At 52.3% G+C, this 25020-nt stretch overlaps 1 protein-coding gene across 1 annotated transcript; it reads right to left on the bottom strand.

The window, feature by feature from the left end:
• Positions 1–876: 876 nt before the first annotated feature.
• CCDC113 (coiled-coil domain containing 113) lies at positions 877–16618 on the bottom strand. The gene is made up of 9 exons (XM_051629815.1): positions 16560–16618; positions 16069–16195; positions 14612–14773; positions 13440–13595; positions 12420–12500; positions 11839–11994; positions 11083–11190; positions 10380–10535; positions 877–8641 (listed from the first exon to the last, which is right to left on the bottom strand). The coding sequence occupies exons 1-9, from the start codon at positions 16616–16618 to the stop codon at positions 8579–8581; spliced, it is 1068 nt and encodes a 355-aa protein (XP_051485775.1). The 3' UTR covers positions 877–8578.
• Between the last annotated feature and the right edge of the window lie 8402 nt (positions 16619–25020).

Below are 25020 nucleotides of genomic sequence, written 5' to 3'. Positions count from 1 at the left end.
TAGTTCCTGGGTCTTCCTTTTTCCCCTTTTTAAAAAGAGGGGCTGTGGGACCTTCTTCCAATTGGCGAGAACCTCCCCAGAGTGGTCTTCTAAATCCTGACTGTTCATTATTAAACAGTATAAATTAAATATAAGTGTTTGATACAGACACAGCATCTCAGAGAACTGCAAGATTACAATCCCCAAAGCTTCATCCTCTCACCGCTGAAAGACCTGTCAGGAAGATGCAACTTTTATATTCTGGCAGAGTCAACTACAGGGCAACGTGTGCTGGTACTTCTCAGTTAGCAGATGTTTGTAACCCTGATGGACTATCCTGGTTCCTTCAGAATGGGGAACCAGGACTGGTGCCAGTTAAATTACAGGCTCTGAACCCTTCAGCCCAGTCTTGTGCTCTGCAGCACCTGCCAGCCCAGTGTGCAGCCTGCAGGGAGGAATCTCCTTTGGTCCTCATAGGAAGTACCTACCGCCAGCAGCCAATCTCCAGAACACTTTTCAGCACCTGTTTTTTCTGGAATCTAAGGCTGCCAGTTTTTAGAGGTGTTCTCTTAGTACCCACAACGTCAGTCATGATTTGATAGGAAAGCCTAATACGCCTTCATGGCTGAAAATTATTTACCAGCTTTAAGTTGGGCGATTCCCCACATCAACACTGTATCTGTTATCTTGTTTTTGAGGCCATGGTCTCTAAACTCTAAATCTGAAAAAATCTGATATGGGAACACTGCTGTTCCAGTTGGCCTGGCTTGCAAAAAGTAGTAAGTGTCTCCTTCAGTTCTGGCCTGGGGGGTGGCTGTGCACCCAACACGTCCACAGGAGGAATTGGAGCTGTACTGTGAGAACCAGCCTGTGGCGGTTAAGACACGGACTCCAAGGTGAGAAGCAATAAAATCGTTTATTATGAGAAAAATGCTCCCTTATATACTTTTACAATGAGAACTGAGAATAAGCAATCCAAGTACAGAGAATGTAAATAGCACTCACACCTGCTCCTTGGCACATACACAGACCTTGGGTTCCCAGGATGTAGCCAATCGCACACCAAACGCACGATAAACAGTGTTCTGATTTTTGTCAACATTCACAGTGCTGCTCACAGCAAGCCCTGGCCCTTAACTGTCTCATATTGTTTTATCTACTTCTTTACACATAGAGGAGGCCCTTTTTCTTTTCCCGTGGCTATTCTCCACTCCAGCCCACATGCAATTTGATTTTTGATGCACCTGTACATCACCCATGGGGAAGGATGTCCATCCAGTAGGATGGGTGTCTGTTTTCTCTGGAGCTATGGAATGAAGTCTGGTTTTAATTCATCTTCTTGCAGGACTGCAGCTCACTCCTGCAGCTGTGGTCCAGGTAGGACACTCCAGCCCACAGACAGTGAGACACGAACAAGAGTATCTTCTGCAGGGAATGTGCTCTGTGTTTGAAAGATGAAATATTACCACTGGGAAATCAATAACATTAAGCATCATCATCATTCTTGAAGGATTACCTTTCTGTGGGATTGTCTGTCTGTCTCCTGTATGGCTCTGGAATTTTGGTTGCCTTGAAATTTAGCTCGGGGGCATTGTCATTAAACCTTGATATTTGAAGTAATTAATGAGCAAGCTTCACATTAGAGCATAGTCTCAAAGGAAATGAAATAACTTTGTTAATTTAAAAGTGTCAAAGTTCCTGTAAGCGTGTGGTTTGTACTGCTGGGAACAAGCTCTTCAGAAGTACCACTGGAGCTCCAGTAATCTCAGTTGTGGCCCTTCTCTAAGGAGGGATCCGATTCCCACTGTAGGAAACTGAGGGCAGGAGTTAGTATTCCCCATCAGCTTACATCACCACCTCTGTCCCTTCAACCCCAGGGCCTGGGAAGGTCCAGGAATCCCAGGCTCTGAGCATCTCCAGGAGCTGTCTAGGAAGGGGAAGATTCCAAACCACTGCTTAATATTTCAGCTGGAAATGGGATCTTATTTACATGTATAAATAACCAGAATGTGTTTCTTTCTATCAGTGCCTCTGGGAGGCTGTTCATCCTCACATACAGATTCAGAAAGGTAAAGAATGATCAAGTGGTTTAGCCCAAAAGCCTCCAGGAGAGTAGCACAGTCACCTGTCACCCATCAACAGCAGGTGAGTGGGGACACAGGTCAGGATTCCCACCGTATTACTGCTTGAGCAGTGTTGAAAAGGCAACAGAGTAAATACCAAGCCTTTTAAATGAAGAGGTCAGGACTGGAAGCATCTCTGACACTCTGGTGACTACTCATCCCCTACAAAGTCACGAGCATTTTGTGGAGGACTCTTTTATCAGTCTCTTGGTGATAAGCGCTTTTGCCGAGCTTGAAAAGTGGTTCAGAAAACCAAGCTTCTGAGGCCAAGAAATCAGAAGCCAAATAAATGTTCTCATATTTCAAGTACTTAGTGCTCATGAAAGGCAGACTCAAGTTGCATGTTATGGTCCCTCAGCTGCTCCTGGTCAGGCTTGTGCTCCAGACCCTTCCCAGCTCTGTTGCCCTTCTCTGGACACACTCCAGCCCCTCAATGTCCTTTTTGTGGTGAGTGGCCCAGAACTGCACCAACCATGCACTGGGATCAATTTATCAACCTTCCTCCTGTTTTTCTGTGCTCTGTGGACAGACAGTCCAGAAGCCCTCACTTCACTCAGGTGTGACAAGGGGAAGCCTGGCCAGCTGCGTTCCTTCCCTCAACGTGCTTCTGCAAGTTGGGTCACAGTAGCAGCCATCCTGGTCACAGCCAGAACCTCTCCTTTGTGTACTCTCATAGCTTCACATGAAGCAGCAAGGATTTTGAAGTTGGCTCTAGCTGCCTACAGATCCCAACCTAAGCTGGGTGCCTTGTGCCCATCTAGACCCAAGGACTCATCTTTGCACTGCACATTAGGTAGCCAGTGGTTTTAAATGCTCATGTGAGTTCTGGAGAGAGGAGTCCTGTTGCAAAATAACACTCAAGCTTGGAGAACTGATTAGATAAGCCCTGCAGCACGCTGGTATTGGCAGTGCTGGGTGGACAGGTCCCTGTTGCATTAGCAGCTCAAGTGCTTGTTGTTCTTGACCTCCTGCCCATGCTGACAACCTGCTACCTCGGGTTCAAAGTAAGCTTTGGATTAAGCCAGAAATGTCAGTGGTTAGAAGAGAGACCTTAATCTGACCTTTGAAGAAAATGTTTAGTTTCAGAGGGAGTAGGAAACCGGCTGGGAAACAGTGTGGGTTTAGGTAGAAGGTAAAGTGCACTTTGAGGAAAAGGGCACTGCAGCAAATGTGGACAGGGTGTGGCAGCCTCTGTCCCTACTACAAAGGATCCAGCACCCAGGGGGTAGAGTTATTCATAGCAATATCTGTGCACCGTGCCTTGGCCAGTCTTCTGTCATGGGCCATTAATTGTGACCTTGCTCTGCAGTGTATTCATGGCTTTGTGACTTCCAGGTACTGCTCCGGGGAAGCCCTGGGAAACCACTAGTGCCCCAATCCAAGGCAAGGACTGGAGTAGTAAGGAGAATTTGTGTGCTCCTGATCTTTGTTGTTTAGACCAATGTGATGGAACCACCAGAAAAACAGGTTAACAAAGCTGGAAAAAAAACATACTTGGGACAGAGGTCTTGGCTGACCAGCTTGGTTTTGCTGTGGGAACAGTGCTACAGACTGGTGGCCTGAGAGAAGCTGTGAATCTCAAGGCTTTCTTTCCCCTTTTGAATTTCTTTTAACCAAAGTTCCACTTTAATATGAAGCAAATCTGTCAGTGAAGTCCCAGTAGTGCTAGATCCTTCACACTCATTCAACTACACCTCACCTGCTCTTGTACCGAGCCAGGCAAAGACATGATCACACAGGACAGTGTGCCAGATTCTTGATCTTTTCTTTTCCAGTATCTAATTGCCACCCCACTGAAGATATTCCACTCTGAAATGTTTACTGCTAGACTATCTCAGGTATGGAAGATTGACATTAAGATGGAATCTGCCAACAAACATAAATCTATCAGGGCTCTGATCACAGAGCGCTTGCTAGTGTTATTTTAGTGATGTTTAACACTTAAAGCACAAAGATTGCTGTTTTAGACTGACAGTTAAAATTGCTCACTTTGGTTTTCTGGCCTGACTAATAGAGGCCAGATCCTAAAGGATCTGCTTCAGGCTGGGATGGTGGTGCAATTCCTGTTGTGTTGCAAAGAGCATCCTTTTTTGTCACAAAAACCATCATCCCTTGTTTGTAAGTCCATCAGGAAGCCACCCCCTTAGTCTCTGGAGGCTTTACCTAATATCTAGAGCCAACAGAGAGGTGAGAAAACATCAATCAGCTCTTTGAGCTATTTATACCTGAACTTCCAGTTTCAGTGGGTGAGGTCTGAGTCAGGAGGGTTTTGTGAGCAGCCCAGTCAGGGTGGACTAGGTCACCCCATCCACACTGAGCCTGCCCTGATTCAAAACCTGATTCTACCCCCATTGTCTGGGGGCAGAATCCCTCAGTGTTTGATCTGTCAAACACCAATGAATCCTGAGTGCAAAACCTGGGACCATCTCTAATCCTTCCCATCCCTTCCAGCCCTTAAAAAATTTCAAACTCTTTGAATTCCCACAATGCCTGTAAATTTGGCCACTCTTGGCTCTGTAGGAAGGGAAAGACCCTCTCTTTCCTTTTTCTGTGCTAGCCTGATAAGATTTAAGTATTAATGGGGGTTTTAAGAGTTTTCTTATGAAGTGCACAGACATAGAGTCCCTTGGCACAGGCACATTTCAGAAATAAATTGCGTCATCATCCTAAGAATAGAAAAGCTAATTCAGTAGGATCTGTGCTCCAGTTAAGGTCATGCACATCCCTTAGGGAATGGTGTTACCCACTGACCAGACTTCTGCTAGAACTGCTGTTTGTTTTTCCTGACAGATCTCACTGTCCTCCCTGTGGAAATAGTTTTTTGATGGCTGCTACTGTGATGTGCAGCAACCCCACATGAACGGGATCAGCCTGGTCCTGGGCCCTCCTCTAATGGAGCTGCTGTTTTTCCTGGATTATACTTCATTCACTGCCAGAAAGACTCAGCCTGGAGACTATTTGTCCTTTGACCTGCCCAGAACCTAGTTGCCCTCTAGTTTCTGCCTTCCTTTCTACACAACACTTAGCTGGCAATACAACCCCAGCTTTGAAGTACCTTATCCATATTATGGAAGAATCCACTGAAGCTGTAAAACTCCTGTCTGGCTACGGAGAGGCAAAAAAAAGTAATTACAGGTGGATTTCTGTCCATAGTGAAGCTGAGGGAGTCAAGCAGAGTTGTGGGAGCTGCAAGGATCTGTCTTGGTCACTTCTGATATGTAAGTGTCTGAAGGGTGGCTCCCACTGACATGTGTCAAATGGCAAACTGGCAAATCTGAGCTGCAAGATGGGTTTATCCTGGATCAGCTATTTTCACCATTGCTATAGAGTGGAACAAAGGTCTCCTCAGACACTTCCTGTTCCGCATGGGCTTAATACTTGCCCTCTCTTTTTCTTTGCTATCGTCTGTTCTTATTGGGAGGGAAGGAATTTAATGTGGGACAGGACTGTGAGGGATTTTAAGGGTTCACTGATTCCAGTATCCTACAAAAGGTACTGAGCCAATGCACAAAGTTGGTCTCGGGTCACTTGGTGCCCTCTTATAAGTAAGCTCAGATCTCCTGTGCAACAGCTCTACTTGCCTGGGTTGGTGTTTTAATGTGGTCAATAGAGTTTTATCAGATGTTTTTGCTTGTTACATCTTCCTTGGTAGCAGGAACAATCCAGCAAATAATATAAATGGTGAAGCACCAGGAGACATACAGCCAAGGTGATCACTTGTTTGGCCGGGTCTTCTCCTGCACAAGGGGGGCTTTGTGCAAGCCCACTGAAGGGCTGTGCCCAGCTTGCTGTGGGCAGAGCCGGTGGCAAGGCTGGGGCTTTGTCTCCCTTCAGAATCAGGCTGACTTCATTAACCACTGTGGTGCCCATAACTGCACACAGTGCTCAAGCTGTGGCCTCACCAGGGCCAAATACAGGGGCACGATCACCTCCCGACTCCTGCTGGACACATGGGTTTTGATACAGGCCAAGATGCCGTTGGCCTTCTTGGCACACTGCTGGTTCATGTTCAGCCTGTCATCCACCAGTACTCCCAGATCCTTTTCCACCGGGCTGCTTTCCAGCCTCTCTTCCCCAAGCCTGTAGCGTTGCTTGGGGCTATTGTGACCAAAGTGCAGGACCTGGCACTTGGTCCTGTTAAACCTCATCTCATTGACCTCAGCCCATCAATCTAACCTCTCCAGATCTCTCTGCAGAGCCTTACTATCCTCCAGCAGATCAACACTCCCGCTTACTTTAGCATCATCTGCAAACTTGCTGAGGATGCCCTCGATCCCTCATCCAGATCATTGGTAAAGATATTAAACAGAACTGACCCCAATACTGAGCCCTGGGGACACCACTGGTGACTGGCCACCAGCTGGATTCAACTCAGTTTATCACAACACTCTGTGCCTGGCCACCCAGCTAGTTTTTAATCCACTGAAAAGTCGACTTGTCTGTGCCATTGGCTGCAAGTTTCTCAAGGAGAATGTTGTGGGAGATGGTGCCAAAGGCCATACTAAAATCCAGGCAGACAATATCCACAGCCTTTCCCTCACCCACTAGTTGGGTCACCTGGTCATAGAAGGAAATCATGTTGGTCAAGCAGAACCTGCCTTTCATGAACCCATCCTAGCTGGGCCTGATCTCACCATTATCCTGCACTTGCCACGTGAGTGCACCCAAGATGAGCTTCTCCATGATCTTCCTGGTACCGAGGTCAGGCTGACAGATCTGACCTGTAGTTCCCCAGATCCTCCTTTTGGCCCTTCATGTAGATGGGTGTCAACACTGGAAAGCCTCCAATCGTCTGGCACCTCCCTTGTTAACCAGGACTGCTGAAAGGTCTTGGCAAGCTCCTCTGCCAGCTCTATCAGCACTCTCAAGTGAATCCCATCTAGCCCCACAGACTTGTGAGTGTCCAGGTGCCACAACAGGTAATTAACTGCTTCCTCTTGGATGATGGGGAGTTGCTGTTGCTCTCCATCCCTGTCAAGAGGTTGAATACCCTGAGGGTAATGATCAAGAGGCTGTGACCTGCCCTCCTCTCCTCCCAGTGAAGTCCACAGCCACTGAGAGCCATGGCACGAGGGACACGGGTAAGGCACAACCCTGTCCTTTTTGTCTCTCACAAGTGTGATGCTGCCAGCCCCACCATGTGCCAGGTTAGAGGGACTGAGAACTGGGTCCCAAAAGGCATTTCAGTGAGGGCAGCATGAGGTGCTATGGACCTGTCCTGGTTTCCCTAGGACAGGAGCACAGGCCAGCCATGAAGGACAAGCCATTAGTAGCCCCAGACAGCCAGAAGCTCCAGTAAGGGCAGCTGCCCCAAGCTGAGTGACTAGGTTGTCCCAGCCCACTCACCTCATGGTCATTATAAAGCGGGAGGTATGCTGGGGAGAGTCCCCTTTCTGGGGCTTCTCCCTCTTGGCCTGCTGCTCCCTCTGCTTCTCCTGAGGACTAGGCAGAGTATGAGCTTATAGACTTCAGCTGGTGTTTATATTCACAGAATCACAGAATGTTTGGGGTTGGAAGGGATCTCTGAAGATCAACAGGTCAACCCCCCTGCCAGAGCAGGACCAAAACTAGGGCAGATCACTCAGAAAGGCATCCAGACAGGTCTTGAAAGTCTCCAGAGAAGGAGACTCCACCACCTCTCTGGGCAGCCTGTCCCAGGGCTCTGTCAGCTTCACAGGAAAGAAGTTCTTCCTCATGTTCAGGTGGAACTTCCTGGGCTCGAGTGTGAATCCATTGCCCCTTGTCCTGTCACAGGGCACAAGTGACAAGAGGTTGTCCCTGCCTTCTTGCTGCCCTCATTGTACTGATAGACATTCATTAGATCCCCCCTCAGTCTTCTCCTCTCCAGACCAAAAAGCCACAGGTCTCTCAGCCTCTCCTCATAAGGCAGGTGTTCCAGTCCCTTCCTCATCCTCAGAGCCTCTGTTGGACTCTCTCCAGTAGATCCCTGTCCCTCTTGAACTGGGGAGCCCAGAACTGGACACAATACTCCAAGTGAGGTCTCACCAGGGCTGAGTGGAGGGGGAGGAGAACCTCCCTAGACCTGTTGGACACACTCCTCATGCACCCCAAGATTCCATTGGCCTTCTTGGCCACAAGGGCACATTGTTGTCCCATGGATAACTTATTCCACTAGGACTCCAAGAGGACAGTTCCTGCAAACATGTCAGGTTTGATCACCAAAGGATACTGCTTGGGTGATGGAGGGAGGGGAAGCACCCAAAGCAGAGCTGGCTGACCCAGCAGGGCCTGCACAGTGGCCAGGCAGCAGAGCCTGGTGGAAGCCAGCACATGCTGGAACAGACCAAAGAGATGGTCTCACAACAGAGCTATGGGTTTCTTTATAATTTCATGCAGAAGGGGATTCATCTCACTGCAGCTTGCAGGGTGCTACATTCACCCACTTCACAGCAAACTTCCCCACCGGGTTGGCTCCTTCTGCAGCTTCCACTGCCCGCCTTGCAGCACCAGACAGCCTAGTACTGGTTACCATACATGTTGACCTGGTTCCATGCTCTGCGGTAGCTTTGCAAGGACATCTGCAAGAGGAGGAAGGAGAAGGCCTTAATATGTTCAGACAGCAGTGATATGTTGTGGAGGAAGCTGCAAGGCTGGAATCTATCCTGGCCTGAGCTGCTGTATATGCTGCCCTTTCATTCCCCCTGCTCCCACCTGAGATGGGTGCTTCCTGAGGCACACTGAGGAGAGCTCCTGCAGGTCTACACCAGCTTTGATTTCTCCCCTGAATGCCACAGGAAGCCTGGAAACTACACACAACAGCACTGTAGAGAAACCTACAGCCCCTTGGATGGCAGCAGGCACGTTGGACATGCCCTGTTGCAGAGGGTCTAGCAAAGAAAAGCAGCTTTTAACTTCACTCTTAACCCAGGGACAACTACAGGTTTCTTCTTTAACCCCCTGAGCCCTCACTGCTCTCCAGAGGCTGCAGGACTCTGGGCATACCGGCACGGACAGGGTGCAAACCAGAGCCTGGGTCTCCTAGTCAAGGAGAGCAGCTGGGTGAGAAGACATCTGCCAGGGCAAAGGCCGGTCTGCAGGCAGGCTGCCCACTAGCTCTGCTGTAGCCACACCCCTATTTCTGAACTCACAGCACTGGTGGGTGCTGATGGGTGAAGCCCAAATCCACACAGTTTTGACCTCTGAGAAAGGCTGGACCATATAAGCCCTGTCTATTGCAGACTGGGATGCTGGGCAGGTGCAAGCCCAGAACCTTCCCTAGCCACAGCCTATCTCTGTTCCAAGACGAGCAGGGTGTCACGGTACAGCACCACACTCTGTCCCATCCAGCCTATCCACTTATCTCCCCACAGTGTTCTGCACACAGACACCCTGCATGGGACAGGCACACAGACATGTCCTGCTACCTCCAGGTTTTTACTGTGCTCCTCTGTGTTACCTCTCCAGATCCTCCCAAGCTGCAGGAGAGGCAGGAGGAGAATCAAAGATATTCCTGCAACTTTGCCATGAACTCCTGTCTTGACTAGCCTTTCCTTAGAAAGGAAGAATCCAGATACAAGTAAGAAACATTTTAGACCATCAAGGAGTACTAGAAACACTAAGGAGCCATCAAAGGTGCTGGGAAATCACAGAATGTCAGAAGTTGGAAGGGACCTCTGAAGATCATCAAGTTCAACCCCCCTGCCAGAGCAGGACCAAAACTAGGGGAGGTCGCTCAGAAAGGCATCCAGACAGGTCTGGAAAGTCTCCAGAGGAGACTCCACAACCTCTCTGGGCAGCCTGTCTCAGGGTTCTGTCTCCCTCACAGGAAAGTTCTTCCTCATGTTGAGGTGGAACTTACTGTGCTCCAGTTTTAATCCATTGCCCGTTGTCTTACCACAGGGCACAAGTGAAAAGAGGTTGTCAAGGCCTGTGCAGGGAAAGGCCTGTGCAGGTTACATATGCAAGGATGGAAATGTATTGGGCTGTCACATGTCCCCTTCTCCTTACAGCCTGGTGGTGCTTCCTGTCCAATGACAAGTTCTGTTCTTGCCTTGGCTTCCCTTCTGAGCTCAGCTATTAAAACCCAGCCTCTGCCCTCGGGGTAGAGAGCAATCACCAGTCTGTAAAGAGGAAGAGCCTCTGGCTCTGCACAGTCCTGGTGAAACAGAAGCACAAGAACCCTCACAGGACTTCCCAGTGGGTGGAAGCCAGCACCCGCTCCTCAGGGTGTCTGCAGGTGGGTGCACAGCCCCAGCTCCACTGGCACCCTGCGGGCACACGTCCAGGCTTGTGCACATCCAGCCTGGTCTCTCTCACCTTGGCAACAGCCTCCTTCCTCTGCCAAGTTTTGAGGCTGCTCTTGAGGTCGGTAACATCCATCTTCTGCTGCAGGTAATTCAGCACAGGGGGCGCTCTGTGGTCTGAGAGCTGCTTCTGCAGCTGCCAGTTCACACTCTCAGCTTGGGCTTGTTGCTGCCAGAAGAATAAGGACAGAGGGCTGGGAGATCCCAGGGAAAATTCCTGCTGCTAGCTCGTAGCCAGTCTGCCAGGGAAGCAGGCAGGCAGCATAAATAAAACCCCTGACACTGTGGGGGACAGTGGAATGCATCCATCAGTGCCTCCACCCCTGCCAGCAGCACTGCTAAGGAGCCCCCTGAACCCACTTCTTAAAGCAGTGGTGTCCCCACGAGGCTATGTCCCCCCAGCCTGGTATGACAGCAATGTCACTTCTCCCTGGGGAGGACACTGCTGATGAAAAGTTCAAGGAAACAGAATTTCAAGATGCCACCAGCAGGTCCCTGTGGACCAGGGCCACAATCCACACCATGGCCTGTTCTGCAAACCTGCTCATGCTTACTGACACCAGCAGGAGCCCCAAGACTTACTCAGATCCAGAAAGGCATACAGTTAGCCAGCTCACTGCCAGGCCTCAAATGGGCATCAGTATCCAACACACCACAAAAGAACCTCAAAAGAGTCTTCCCAACTGAAACCTCAAAGCCTCCTAAGTCACTCTTACCTCCTCCACCAGAGCAGCTTCTCTTTCAGTTTTCTCCAGCAGCTGCTTCCTCTGGGAGATGTCTTTCATCAGAGTTGTGGATGTTTCCACAGCATCCTGCAGCTTCCCCTGGAACAGGAGAGCAGAACATCAGTGGGCACAGCAGCAGCTCCCAGCCACCTTCCAAGACATCCCTCTATTCCTTCATCTTGGTCTCAGCAGGTGGTGTGGGAGCTCTGCTCCTAAGGGAGCACCCTGGCACAGAGCAGAAAGCAGCATCATGTCCTGGTCTCTCAGTTACTGCTTTGTGCTGTCCCCTGTGTCACACTGCAGCACAGCCCACAGCAGAGCAGCCAGGGTCTAGGGCTGAGCCTAATGAAACTGAGGGAGAGGGGCGACACACCCAGCTGAGAAGCACCTTCTCCCATAAGAGAAGATGCTGCAGCTCAGGACTTTGTTTCATATGTCACAAGTCATGTTCAACATGTATTCTCCTGTGCAAGTCAGCACCAAAGCTCTTTCCTACTGCAGGATTCCCCTGGGGTGTGAAACAACCTTGCTGCAAAGCATGAAGCCCATCGTCAGGCTGCACCCAAACATGAATGATGTCATCACTGCTTTTGGTGTCAGGCAACCCCCCAACCCAACTACTATGTCAGTGGGGAGGCAGAGGGGGTTCAGCATCCTCTGACTGGCAGAGGGAATGATGCAAGAGCTCATGTGTGACCCTCAGAAACAGAGGAAAGGCAAAACAGAGGTGGTGGGAGGTTCACTCACTTTATAGAACTTGAGGACTTGGACAGTCTTTGCTGAGGTAATTTTTAACTGCAGCAGCTCCTGGTTCTTCTCACCCATCTTCTTCTGGTACTGGGCATTCCTAACCTGTAGCTGCTGCAAACGGACCTCACAGGGTGTTTCTCCCACCTGCTCCTTCTGCAAAGACCAAGGAAGCAGAGCTGTAGGTTGCTGACCAAAGCTGATCCCAACTAAGAGAGCTTTGCAGACCTAAAAAAGAGGGTCTTCATCCTGGCTGCAAACCTGGGGCTCAGGGAGAAGCCCAAGAGACAGCATGCCACTGAGCCTGTGCTGTGTGTCCATCTTAGAGGGTCCAAGCAGTGCAGACAGGTCCCCTCTGGCAAGGCTCCTGCCATGCCAGCAGCAGCCAGTTCCCAGGGAACTGCTTGGATTCACTGAACCCAGGCAGTGCCCTCTGGTAGAGCCCAGGAGCAGAGGAGGAAGGGGAGGAGGAAGGCCATGTGTCTCTGCAGAGAGCAGGCCCTGCATCTGCACTGGGTTGTGCTCCTTTTGTCCTTCAAGGAGCCACCTAGTCCCTGCTTCTCTTCAACTGCTGCACACACCTGCCTGAGCTGCTTCTGAAGCTTCTTCTTGTAACCCTTCAGCAAGTAATTTTTTAAGCGCAACTTCTCTCTCAGCAGATCCTGAAGAAAGACAGCAGGTTATAGTGGAACAGCAAAGCCTGGGAGGAGAAAGAGCCCCCAGACTCCACTCCTTAGGTGTGGTTCCCACCCATTTCACCACTGCAGCCTTCACTGCTGGCTTAGAGAGGAGCCCAGGGAGAAATGCTGCACACATAGGGGCATGGCCATGAGCTTCCCAAGGGCGACGTGCTCATAGCTGCAGCTCTGCAGCATGTGGAGCACTGGGCCAGTCACTGGCTGACAGCATGGCAAGGGCTGTCTAAAGAGACTTGCCAGACAGTCTGAAAATGTGATGTAGACACACAAGACTACAGGAACTAGGGATTTTCCCCAACCACATAACTGTCAGATGACAGACCAGCCTCAAAATTGTCCCACTCTGCTCTGCATTGGTGCGGCCTCACCTTAAGCACTGCCTGCAGTTTTGGGCATCACAATATCAAAAGGACATCAAGCTATTGGAGAGTGTCCAAAGGAGAGGGATGGAGAAGGGTCTGGATGGAATGACTTATGAGGAGCAGCTAAGGACACTTGGATTATTCAGCTTGGAGAAAAGGAGGCTGAGGGGTGACCTCACTGCAGTCTATGGCTTCCTCACCAGGGGAAGAGATGAGGCAGGTCCTGATCTCTTCACCCCCGTGACCAGTGACAGGGCTGGGGGAAATGGCAGGAGGCTGAATCAGGGGAGGTTTAGGTTGGATATCAGGAAAAGGTTTTTCACCCAGAGGGTGCTTGAGCACTGGAACAAGCTCCCCAGGGCAGTGGTCTCAGCACCAGGCCTGCCTGAGTTCAAGAAGTATTTGGTGATGCTCTCAGGCACATGGTGTGATTCTTGGGGTGCCCTACACAGGGACAGGAGTTGGACTCAATGATCCTGATGGGTCCCTTCCAACTCAGCATGTTCTGTGATTCTATGAAAATTTGCCATGATACACTGACCCTCTGGCGGTTCTTCTCCTCCATGTATCCCAGCAGCTTCTGAGAATCTATGATACTCCCTCTCTTGCAGGAAATTACGCTGATGATGTCATTCTCAAAGTCTTTGATGGCTTGCTTAACATCAGTCCACCAAACATCTGCTTCTTCTGTGACTGCCTGTAGAAATAAGGTCACACAAAAGTCAAGAGGTGCTAACTTCCCTTATTCAAACAGCTCTGGGAACAGAGAACACCAGGAAGGACCAGGCATACTCTCTGCAGTGTTACTAGCATTTCTCCTGTGGGAGCAGTGAGTGTCACCATGTGTAACGCAGGGCACATGGCACAGGCTCACACAGCACTGCTACTTCACTGGCTGAAAAAGAACAAGAAAAAACATCTCTCATATACCTGAGCCTCAACATCTGTCACTCCATCCTGACCTACAAACATGGCCAGTCTGACCCAGCCAACACAAGACAAATTACCACCCTTTGTGTACTGGATATGCCCTGTGGCCACATGAGAGGGACTAGCTGCCTGCTTCACCTCCCAAATGGAGAGGTTTCTCCTTCCCCAAAAGCTCCTGAGCATCTTGGCTAGGCCAGCACAGGACAAGCAAGGATGGTGATGGAGCCACAAGGAGCCTGCAGCAGGAATGTAGGCTCAGAGACTTGAAATATGCTCTAAAGAAATCCCAGAGACAGTAGAAAGGCAGACACCAGAGAGGACTGCATGGAGCCAAATCAGGAAGCTTCTGGGAGCTGCTAGAATGGAAAATACATCTGGCACAAAAGGGCTCACCTTCAAAAGCTAACACAAAGGAGATTTTTCTTTCAAGCATTGACTCCATCTCACACAACAGATCTGAGCTTCTCTACCTAAAAATCTGCCCCTCACCTGTATTATTAATTAGTTCCTGCCATTAGAAGATCCATATTTAGATACTAGTCACCTCTAATCTCTGTTGGTATACTTGCCTTCAAGGAATGGGTGAGGTGGGAGGAGAGTTCTGCTGCCGTTGCTCAACTCAGGACCACTCATAGCAATGTTCTGCTATGAACAGCCCTCACCAAGCAGGGCTGTCTCACTGCCTGAGGGATGGCAGTAACAAATACTATAACAAGTAGCAAGTTCCAAGCAAAGTAAGAAGACTGACATAGTGGTGATTCCAAGGGTCCTGGGGAGCCATACCTGGAGGCTCTGCAAGGTCTGCTCCGAGTCCTCCTTCATCCTCTGAATCTCATTCTCCACCTCACTCAGCTCCCACTGAGCCAGCTCACATTTCTGCTCCACTGTCAGGCCTACAAGACAGTCTGTTACACTGTGAAGCTTGGATTTGTACCTGCCAGTTGTCTGCAACAAACAAGAAACAACACAGGTGCCCTTAGAAAGCCAGCACTGGCCTGTATTCAAAAAGAAAACCATGTCAATGGTCATGTTAGTGGGATTCCAGCTAGGGCAAGGAGACCTCTCCAGAGCAGAGGTAGCTCAGGGCCACACCCAGGCTGACCCCATCATGTCCTCTCATCCACCCACAAAACCCTCCGATGCAAGCACTTGCAGTTCAATTCAACAGGCAAATCCAGGGCTAGAGGTTAAAGCCAATGTGACAGATTGGTGTGGACTGCTAGAATACCTCTCTGTAGCAAAGATGCCAGTTGTTGTGTAGGACAGATGGGGTCTTCTACCACTGGCTGGGGTCAGACACCCTGAGCAGCACCATGGGTAGCTGGAGTGTGATCCTGGAAGAGCTGACACCGCTTTGAGGCAATTCCAGGTGCTGTGGGGAGGCACTGGAGTCACACACTGCTTTGCAGAGTGCAAGTGACCTCTTGGCCAGAGGCAAAGCTTCTAAGGGCTCAGTCTGGGCCTAACCAGAGAGCTGCTAATTTGGGCTAAAAACCAGGGCAGAATGCTGGCTGAAAGGAGCTCCACCACAAAGAGTCTAGAAGCTTCTGTTTATTCTGTCTCTGGTGAGGCAAAAAGGCACCTTTCAGGCCAGGAGGTAAAAATCTAATCCAAAAGGCTGTTCACAGCCTCAATGATATGGAGAGGAACACACACCCAGCTAAGGTACAGGGTAGGGATGCACATAAGTTTGAGCCCACAAGAACTTCCCCAGGGGGAGGTAAGGAGCACTGTCCCATCACAGACCTGCCAAGTCTCCTGCTTGCTTGGCATTAGTCTCCCTGTTAATTTAACTTCTACTTCAAATTATGCTGGGGGATGTTAACTTGTTCCAGATCTCCCCAGCACTCCTGCCCACGAGGACACTGCTATCACACCAGGAGAGGACATCAGCTGGAGGAGAAATGACTTAGCAGCTTGGCCTTTACATTGAGCGCAGGGGTGGCAAGGCAGCCCCAGCTCTTAAACCTACAGGGCCAGCAGCACCTTTTTGGAAGCTGGTGTCTAGGTGAAGAGCTCATCCCTGTGAAGCCCAAGTACAGAGGGGCTGCAGGGGGGGATTCTTCACATTTCAAACCGGGGAGCTTGCCTGTGGACCTCCCGTCAGCCGAGCACTAAGAGCGGGAGGTCAGAGGGGCTGCAGAGGGAGGCAGGGTCCTGGCTGTGCAGCCCGGCGGCAGCCTGACCCAACCCCCCCGGCCGCGAGGGGCACAGCTGCTGCCCCGGCTCCGGGGCCGTACCTGTGTCAGCTCCTCTGCGGCGTCCTGCGGCTCCGCCTGGTGCCGGAGCGCCGGGGCGCACGGCTCCATCGTACGGTACCATTTCTCGAACAGCTCCACCTCCGTCTGCAGGAGCGCGCTGGCGTGGCTGCCAAGAGGAGGGGTGGGCTGAGCCGGACGGGGAGGGCGCAGGGCACAGCAGCGGAGCCCGGAGCGGCGGGAGCGCCGGGCCCGCCCGCCCGCGAGGCGGGGGCTGGGCCAGACCCGCTGCGTCCCGGGCCCGCGGAGCCGGCAGAGACTTGGGCACCGGGACCTGCCCGGAGCGGGCGGCTTGGCTCCAGACCCCGAGCTCGGCGAGGGGTTCCCGTAGCCCAACCGCACTAGCGGGGCCTGCGGGGATGGTGCCCGGGCTCCACCGGGCGGGCACCCTGCCCCGCCCCGCCCGGCCCCCCCAGCCCGGCCCCCGCGGGGCTCGGCGGGCTCCGCAGCCCCAGCGGCCCCGCCGCCCGTACCGCGCGTCCCGCAGCTGCGCCCGGAGCTGCGGCAGCGCCTCCGGGCTCCGCTCCGCCATGGCCGCCCCGCGCAACGGGCGCGGCGCGCGGTGCGGGCACGGGGGGGCACGGGCCATGGGGACAGGAGGTGTGCGACGGGGGGGACACGGGCCCAGGGGGATATGGGACGCGGCACATTCGGACACACAGGCGACAGCGGGACACGGGGACACGGGGGGATGAGGGACAGGCAGACACAGGACCTGGGACACGGGATATAGGGACACAGAGAAAGGGAGCATGGGGGGACATGGGGTTGTGGCACAGGGAAATGGGGACACGAACAGGGGGATGGGGGATCCAGAGGCACAAGGACAGGGGGTATGAGGACACAGGGGGACATGGGACACGGGATAAGGACAAGGACAGGGAGTATGGGGGGTCATGGGCATGGGGGCAGGGGGCACGAGATACATGGGCACATGGGAACAGGGGGCACGGGGGGACACGGACACCAGGGACACACGTGTACAGACCCTCATGGGGTCTCATGTCCATGTACATGTACACACATGCACTGACATAAGGTCACAGGTATGCACACACCTTGGGCCTTGCTTTCCTACCCGAGTGGGGACCCGAGGGGGTCCTGCAGGCCCCTGGGACGGACAGGTGCTGCTGGAAGGGTGTGGGGGGAGACAGCCCCCCAGTGACACCACTGGCCCCAGCCTGAGGGGCTGCAGGTCAGCCCCATGCCAGGTGTCTGCTGTGCAAACACATCTGTGGGGTGGGCTGGCCAGAGTGACACGGGGATACAATGCTAAAGGGACAACCCCTCCTTCCAGGGGACTCCTGGGGTGCCCTGGACCTGAAGACTCCTACACTCCCAGAAGCACTTAAGTGCTGCCTCCTTCCAGGCGGGATCAGGCCCATCAGCCAGGCACTCAAGCCTTAGGAGGGGTATGGAGAAAGGTGGGCTCCCAGCTCGCATTTGGGGTGCACCTGCACTATGGCAGGGGGGCTCTGCCTGTGGTGCTGCCATCTTCCTCTTACAGACTCTGCTTTATCATGGTCTGGCTCCAAAACCGGGGTGGGGGGGGGGGTTGGCAGCACCAGGCCTGCAGGCAGCTTTCCCTCAGGCATGCCCAAATGTAGGAGCTTTGTGAGGGTGTGGAGGCTCGTTTCTCAGTGTCCCTGGCTTTGGATCCAGGCTGTGGCACAGCTGTGTGCCCTGGCTGCCCTTGCTGGATGCTCAGAATCAACAGCAGTGGGCAGCATAGCTGAGAATGTCCATCCTTCCCTGAAAATCGGTGATGTGGCTGGTGATGCATCTCCACAGGTTTTCTGGGTTCAGGAATCCAAGCCAACCTAATTATGTAAACAGAAAAAAAAAATCAATGCCCTGGCAATGCTGGTCCTATTTCTGGCCAGAACATGTCTCAGAACTCATCTTCAAAACGCATTTTGAGTCATAACTGCATTGGATCCATGGGAAGAACCATGCTGCTCAGCCTTGTCGGGTGCAGGATCTTCATCACTCACAGAACTCAATGCTAGAAATCACAGAATAATTAAGTCACAGACTGGTTTGAGTTGGAAGGGACCTTAAGGATCATCTAGTTCCAACCCCCTGCCATGGGCAGGGACACCTCCCACCAGAGCAGGTTGCTCCGAGCTCCAACCAACCTGCCCTTGAACACTTCCAGAGATGGGGCAGCCACAGCATCTCCGGGTAACCTGGGTCAGGGTCTCATCATTCTCACAGGAAAAGATTTCTTCCTAATACCTCATTTAAATCTCCCCTCTTTCAGCTTAAAAGCATTCTCTCTCGTCCTATCACTCCAAACCATTGTCCCTCCCCAGCTTTCCTGTAGCCACTTCAGGCACTGGAAGATACTCTAAAGTCTCCTGGGAGCCTTCTCTTCTCCAAGCTAAGTTTTGAGATGAGGAGGACGGGACAGGACAATATGTGACACAGCCTGGAGGTCCTTTTTGCATGCAGGTGGGACAAGGACATCATGGACATGTGGTCAGGAATTAAAACCTGTGTTAAAAGCAGTGCTTGTGTGAACTGGCTGATTAAGACCACAGAAACAATTATAACACCAGCCTCTTGCTGTCTGCACTGCCCCATGTTTTGTGACACTCTGACCTGGGACAGCTAGTATTTCATCATTTAGTAGGATGACAGTCAGCTGAGTGACCCAGGGGAGCCACAGTGGGATGGCACATTGTGCCAGAGGTTTTGCAGCTGTAGGAATGTTGGGTGCAGATTTAAAGAAGTTTGTAGCTCTGTCCAGCTTCACAAAGCTTTTCAGAAGTCAGCAGGAGACTCAACACACGTTGGCCAGATTTGTCCCTTGCCAAATGCCAGCCTTCAGTGCTCTGAAGCACCTTCAGAACAAGAGGGTGTTTTTAATGGCTGGAAACATGTTTTTGCTGACTTTGCTCTGGGAAACAGCTGGACCTTTCTGGTCAGATTTGAAAATAATAATAAAAACAGCTCACTAGCATTTCAGAGAAAGCAGGTAAAGTTTGGCAAACTTCCCTGTAACTGCAAGCAGGGCTTAGGACTTTTTGCTTTGGGAAGTGCCAGGCAGCCTCAGGAAGCAGCAGACGACCCCAGTTCCCACAGGTGTCAGCTGGAGCTGGCAGCACACTAGTGGTGGAGGTGATGACAACCCTGCATACACCGCAAGAAGAAATGATTCTTCTGCAAAATTATAGTCATCTCAATGTTTGAGCACCCATGCCCAAACAGCAGCACCAGCTGGGGCTGTTCAGCCTGGAGAAGAGGAGGCTGAGGGGAGACCTCATCGCCCTCTACAACTACCTCAGAGGGGGTTGTGGAGAGGTGGGTGTTGGGCTCTTCTCCCTGGTGATCAGCGACAGGACAAGAGGATATAGGGTCAAGTTGCTCCAGGGGAGGTTCAGATTGGGTATTAGGAAACATTTATTCATGGAAGGAGTGGTGAGACCTTGGAACAGGCTGCCCAGGGAGGTGGTGGAGGCACCAAAAAAGGGGCAGACATGGTGTTTCATAAGATGGCTTAGTGGTTGGGGGTTGTAGGGTGGATGGTTGGACTTGATGATCTTGAAGGTCTTTTCCAACCTTGACAATTCTATGGTTCTGTGATTTTGCCCTGGTTCAACATGGAGTTTACTGGGAGAGGAGAAGGTCTCAGCTGGGTAGTGGTGCAGCTCCAACTGTCTCACTCTTCAGAAAAAACATACAGCACCACTTTAGATCTTTGAGCCTTTCACAGAAACACAGAATCCCCACTTATGTGGGGAAGAAAAGAACAGTTTCCCACACATGGAGTGTTAGGAGTTGGAAGGGAACTATGAAGATCATCTAATCCAACCCTCCTGCCAGAGCAGGGTCACCCAGAGCACATTGCACAAGACAGCATCCAGGTGTGCTTTGAATGTCTCCAGGGATGGAGGCTCCACAGCCTCTATGATCAGCACTGTGATCAGTATAGTGATCAGCACTGATGAAATCCCCCTTCAGTTTCCTCCTCTCCAGGCTGAACAGCCCCAGCTCTCCCAGCCTTTCCTCACAGGCAGATGCTCCAGTCCCTTCATCATCTCAGTGGTCTGTGCTGGACTGTCTCCATTAGTTCCTTGTCCTTCTTGAACTGGGGAGCCCAGAACTGGGTGCAGTATTGCAGATGGGGCCTCACCAGGGCAGAATAGAGGGAGAGGAGAACCTCCTTTGACCTGCTGACCACACTGTTATTGATGCACCACAGGATGCCATTGGCCTTCTTGGCCACAAGGACACACTGCTGGCTCATGGTCATCCTGTTGCCCACCAGGACTCCCAGGTCTTTTTCCACAGAGCTGCTCTCCAGGTCAGCCCCCAACCTGTACTGATACATTGGGTTATTACTCCCCAGGTGCAGGACCTTACATTTGCCGTTGTTGAACCACATTAGATTCCCCTCTGTCCAACTTTCCAGCATGTCCAGGTCATGGTGGATGGCAGCACAGCCTTCTGGTGTGTAACCACCCCTCCCAGTTTAGTGTAGTCCGTGAACTTGCTAAGCTCACACTCTGTCCCCTCATCCAGGTCACTGATGTATATGTTAAACAGGATTGGAGCCAGTACTGACCCCTGGGGAACACCACTGGTTACAGGCCTCCAACTCTTCCCTGAACCATTGATCACGACCCTCTGAGCTCAGTCACTCACCAGCTCTCGTTCTACTTCACTGTACACTCATCTAACCCATATTTGCATATTTGCATTCTGATTTATGCAAGGGCTGTCTGCTTTGCTCACACATTTCTGGATCTCCTCTGGGTCCCAGGAGATGAAGGTCATCTTCGCTCTGCAGTCCCAGTTGGAAGAGGCCAGCAGGCTTCCCCAAGGACAGCTGTTTTTCCTCTTGCTTTGCTAAGCCAGGTTTCTCAGGAGCAGATGTCGAGCTGGTCTTCTGTCCAGTGTGAAGTGCCCTGAGAGAGTGAGCATTTTGGACACATCCTCCTTGTTTTTCAAAGATCCTGTGAAAGTCTTGCCAGGACATGAAGTATCAAATGATTAAGTCTTGTTGGGTTTCCTCATCATTCAGTTGCAGGCACCTCGAAAGCTCACAGGGATTTGCAGGGCACAGTTGACTCCATGTGTTTATCTTTCCAGTGAGACCTTCCTTAGGTTTCCTCAAGGCCTCAAAGCCCAGCACTCATGGCAGCTTTAGCCCTGTGAATTGGGGAGCACGTGGTTCCTTTTCCTTTCTTAGCATCCAGAGGAAATCATGTTTCTAAAGAATCATAGAATGTTTTGTTTGGAAAAGACCTTTAAGATCATCAAGTCCAACCATTAACCCAGCACTGCCAAGGCCACCACTAACCCGTGTCCCTCAGCACCACATCTACCCAGCTTTGAAATCCCTCCAGGGATGCTGACTCCACCACTGTCCTGGGCAGCCTGGGCCAGGGCCTGACAACCCTTTACAGGAAGAAGTTGTTCCCAATATCCAACTTGAGGATGTTTCCTCTCATTCTATCACTTGTAATGATGTCCTTCCATCAGGGAGAGTAGTCTCAGGCTCATCTCCCATCTCCCAAGTGCAGCTTCTTCCATTAGCAGCAATAGCAAGGAGTGCAAAATCCACATGCAGCTGGAGGGCTCCTACCTTACCTCGGTTTTGACTTGACCTGCAGAAAAGGGAGGGCAGTGGTGACCCTGGGACCTGCTGGCTGGACAGGCTCCTTGCAGCCAGCACAAAGCAGCCTGGAGCCAAGCTTAATTTTCAGCCAAGCTTAAGCTGATGTTTTGAGAGCAGCCAGGAGCAGCACCAGAGTAAGACCAAGCAGCTGTGTCTCGATCTCTGCTCTGTCACCTCACAGGCTGGTGGCCTGGCTGCACCCAGCTGGCCTGGGCTTGGGGAAAGGCTGGAGTTGGTAGCTCCTCTGGGACACCCTGGGCACCAGGAGGTGAGAGCACGAGCTGGCTCAGAGTGTGGTGATTAGTCATGTGAAGTCTAGTTGCAGGCTAAGCACTAGTGGTGTACCCCAAGGGACAATACTGGGTCCATTCCTGTTTGGAAGCAGCTTTTCTGAAAAAGACCAGGGCATCCTGGTGGATACAAAGCTGAGCATGAGTCAGCTGCCCTTGCTGCAAACAAGGTGTGTGGTCTCCTGGGCCCTGCCTCAGAGGAAGCATTGCCAGTCCAATCATAGAATAATAGAATCATAAAATCAGAACCATTCAGGTTGGAAAAGACCCTTGGGATCACCGAGTCCAACCACCATCCCTACTCTACAAAGTTCTCCCCTAAACCAAATCCACCAACACCACATCCAACCAACCCTTAAATACCCCAGGGATGGTGACTCCACCACCGCCCTGGGCAGCCTGTTCCAGTGTCTAACTACTCTTTCTGTGAAAGAAATTTTCTCCTAATGTCCAGTCTAAACCTGCCCTGTTGCAGCTTGAAGCCCTTCCCTCTTGTTCTGTCGCTAATTACAGTGAGAAGAGACCAGCACCAGCCTCTCTACAATGACCTTTCAGGTAGTTGTAGAGACTGATGAGGTCTCCCCTCAGCCTCCTCTTCCTCAGACTAAACATTCCCAGCTCCTTCAAGCATTCTTCATCAGATTGATTCTCCAGGCCCTTCACCAGCTTTGTTACCCTCCTCTGTCCTCGCTCCAGCACCTCGAGATCTCTCTTGAATTGAGGTGCCCCAAACTGGACACAACACTCCAGGTGTGGCCTCACCAGTGCTGAGGACAGGGAGGCAATCACCCGTCTACTTCTGCTGGTCACACTATTTCTAAGACAAGCCAGGATGCCACTGGCTTTATTGGCCACCTGGACACACTGCTGGCTCATATTCAGCCACTTGTCATGTAGAACCCCCAGGTCCTTTTCTGCCAGACACTTTCCAGCCACACTTCCCCAAGCCTGGAGTGTTGCCTGAAGTTGCTGTGGCCCAAGTGCAGGGCCCAGCACTTGGCCTTGTTGAAGTCCAGACCATTAACATTAGCCCAATGATCCAATCTATCCAAGTCTCTCTGTAGAGCCTCCCTATCCTCATGCAGATCAGCACTCAAGCCTAGCTTGGTGTCATCTGCAAACTCACTGATGATACACTCTGTGTCCTTCTCAAGATCATCAATAAAGATGTTAAACAGAAACGGTCCCAACACTGAGCCCTAAGGACACCACTTGTGACTGGCCACAGCTGGATTTGACTCCATAGATCCCACTCTTTGAGCCCGACCATCCAGCCAGTACGTGACCCAACAGATCATATGGCCATGAGCAGCCAGTTTCTTTATGAGAGTTCTGTGTGGAACAGTGTCAAATGCTTTTTGAAGGTCCAGACAGACAATATTCACAGCCTTTCCCTCGTCCAATAATCATCGTCATCAACAATCTGGATGATGGATTAATGTGCACCCTCAACAGGTTGGCAGGTGACACCAAACTCAGAGGAGTGGCTTGATACTCCAGAGGGTTTTGATGCCATCCAGAATGACCTGGACAGGCTGGAGAAATGGGCTGACAGGAGTCTCCTGAAGTTCTCCTGAAAAAGGAGACATGCAAAGTTCTGTCCTTGGAGGGGAACAACCCCAGGCACCAATATCCACTGGGGGCCACCCAGCTGGAAAGCAGCTTGGCTGAAAAAGACCTGAGGGTCTTGGTGGACACTAAGCTGGACATAAGCTTTAAAGAAAATTCATGGTGTCTTAGGGTGCGTTAGGCGAAATATTGCCAGGAGGAAGAGGGAGGGGATCCTTCCCCTCTGCTCAGCACTGGTGGAACCACCCCTTGGGTGCTGTGCCCAGCACTGGGTTCCTCAGTACATGAGAGATGGGGACATACTGGTGAAAGCCCAAAGGGTCATGAAGATGACTGAGAGACTGGAGGGAAGGTACAAGGAGGATGGAGCCAAGCTCTTCTCAGTGGTGCCCAGTACCAGGACCAGGGGCCATGAAACACAGGAGGGTCGCTCTGAACATCAGGAGACACTTTTTCACAGGGAGATTGACCAAGCATTGGCACAGGTTGCTCAGGGAGGCTGTGGGGATGCCATCCTTGGTGGGATTTAGAAGCTGTGTGGACACAGTCCTGGGCAACCAGTTCTGGGTGGCTCTTCTTGAGTAGAGGGTTGGACCAGCCAGTCCCCAGGGGTGCATCACCATTGCTCTTTGAAGTCCCTCCAGAGGAACATGGAGCCTTTCCTCCATCCAAGGTGTCTTCCTGGGGTTGACAAGAGGTGATGGCGTGACAGGGAGTAAGGAGGGACTGTCACAGGGGCTGTGGCAGGTGACGATGGGGGTGACAGCGTAACGGGACTGACCCAGGCTCTGACAGGACTCAGGTGATAGGGTCTGCACTGAGTGTGAAGGGGTGACAGAGTGCGACAGAGCCGTGATGGGGACAGGAGGCTGGATGGGTGAGAGCGGCTGGGGAGGGTCTGGAGGCAGGAGTGGGTTACCTGAGACGGGCTGGGGGCGCCTGACGGACAAATGAGGGTTGCGGGGGTGCTGGGGGGCTGGAGGCCTGGTGGGGATGGCGGGGCCGGCGGGGTTGGAGGCCTGGCGGGGCCTGGCGGGGATGGCGGGGCTGGCGGGGCCGGCGGGGTTGGAGGCCTGGCGGGGCCTGGCGGGGATGGCGGGGCTGGCGGGGCCTGGCGGGGCCTGGCGGGGCTGGCGGGGCCTGGCGGGGCTGGCGGGGCTGGCGGGGCCTGGCGGGGCTGGCGGGGCCTGGCGGGGCCTGGCGGGGCCGGCGGGGCTGGCGGGGCCTGGCGGGGCTGGCGGGGCCGGCGGGGCCTGGCGGGGCCTGGCGGGGCTGGCGGGGCTGGCGGGGCCTGGCGGGGCTGGCGGGGCCGGCGGGGCTGGCGGGGCCTGGCGGGGCTGGCGGGGCCAACGGGCGCCTGGAGCCCGGACCTCCGCGCCGCCAGGGGGCGCTGTGCGGCGGACGGACGCCTCTCGCGGCGGCGCCTTTTCCGGGTTGGCTGCGCGGCGC

This window comes from Apus apus, chromosome 11 (genome assembly GCF_020740795.1).
Source record: "Apus apus isolate bApuApu2 chromosome 11, bApuApu2.pri.cur, whole genome shotgun sequence".
Classification (NCBI taxonomy): domain Eukaryota; kingdom Metazoa; phylum Chordata; class Aves; order Apodiformes; family Apodidae; genus Apus; species Apus apus.
Note: the sequence above shows the minus strand (reverse complement) of the source record. Positions and strands in the feature narration are given on the sequence as shown.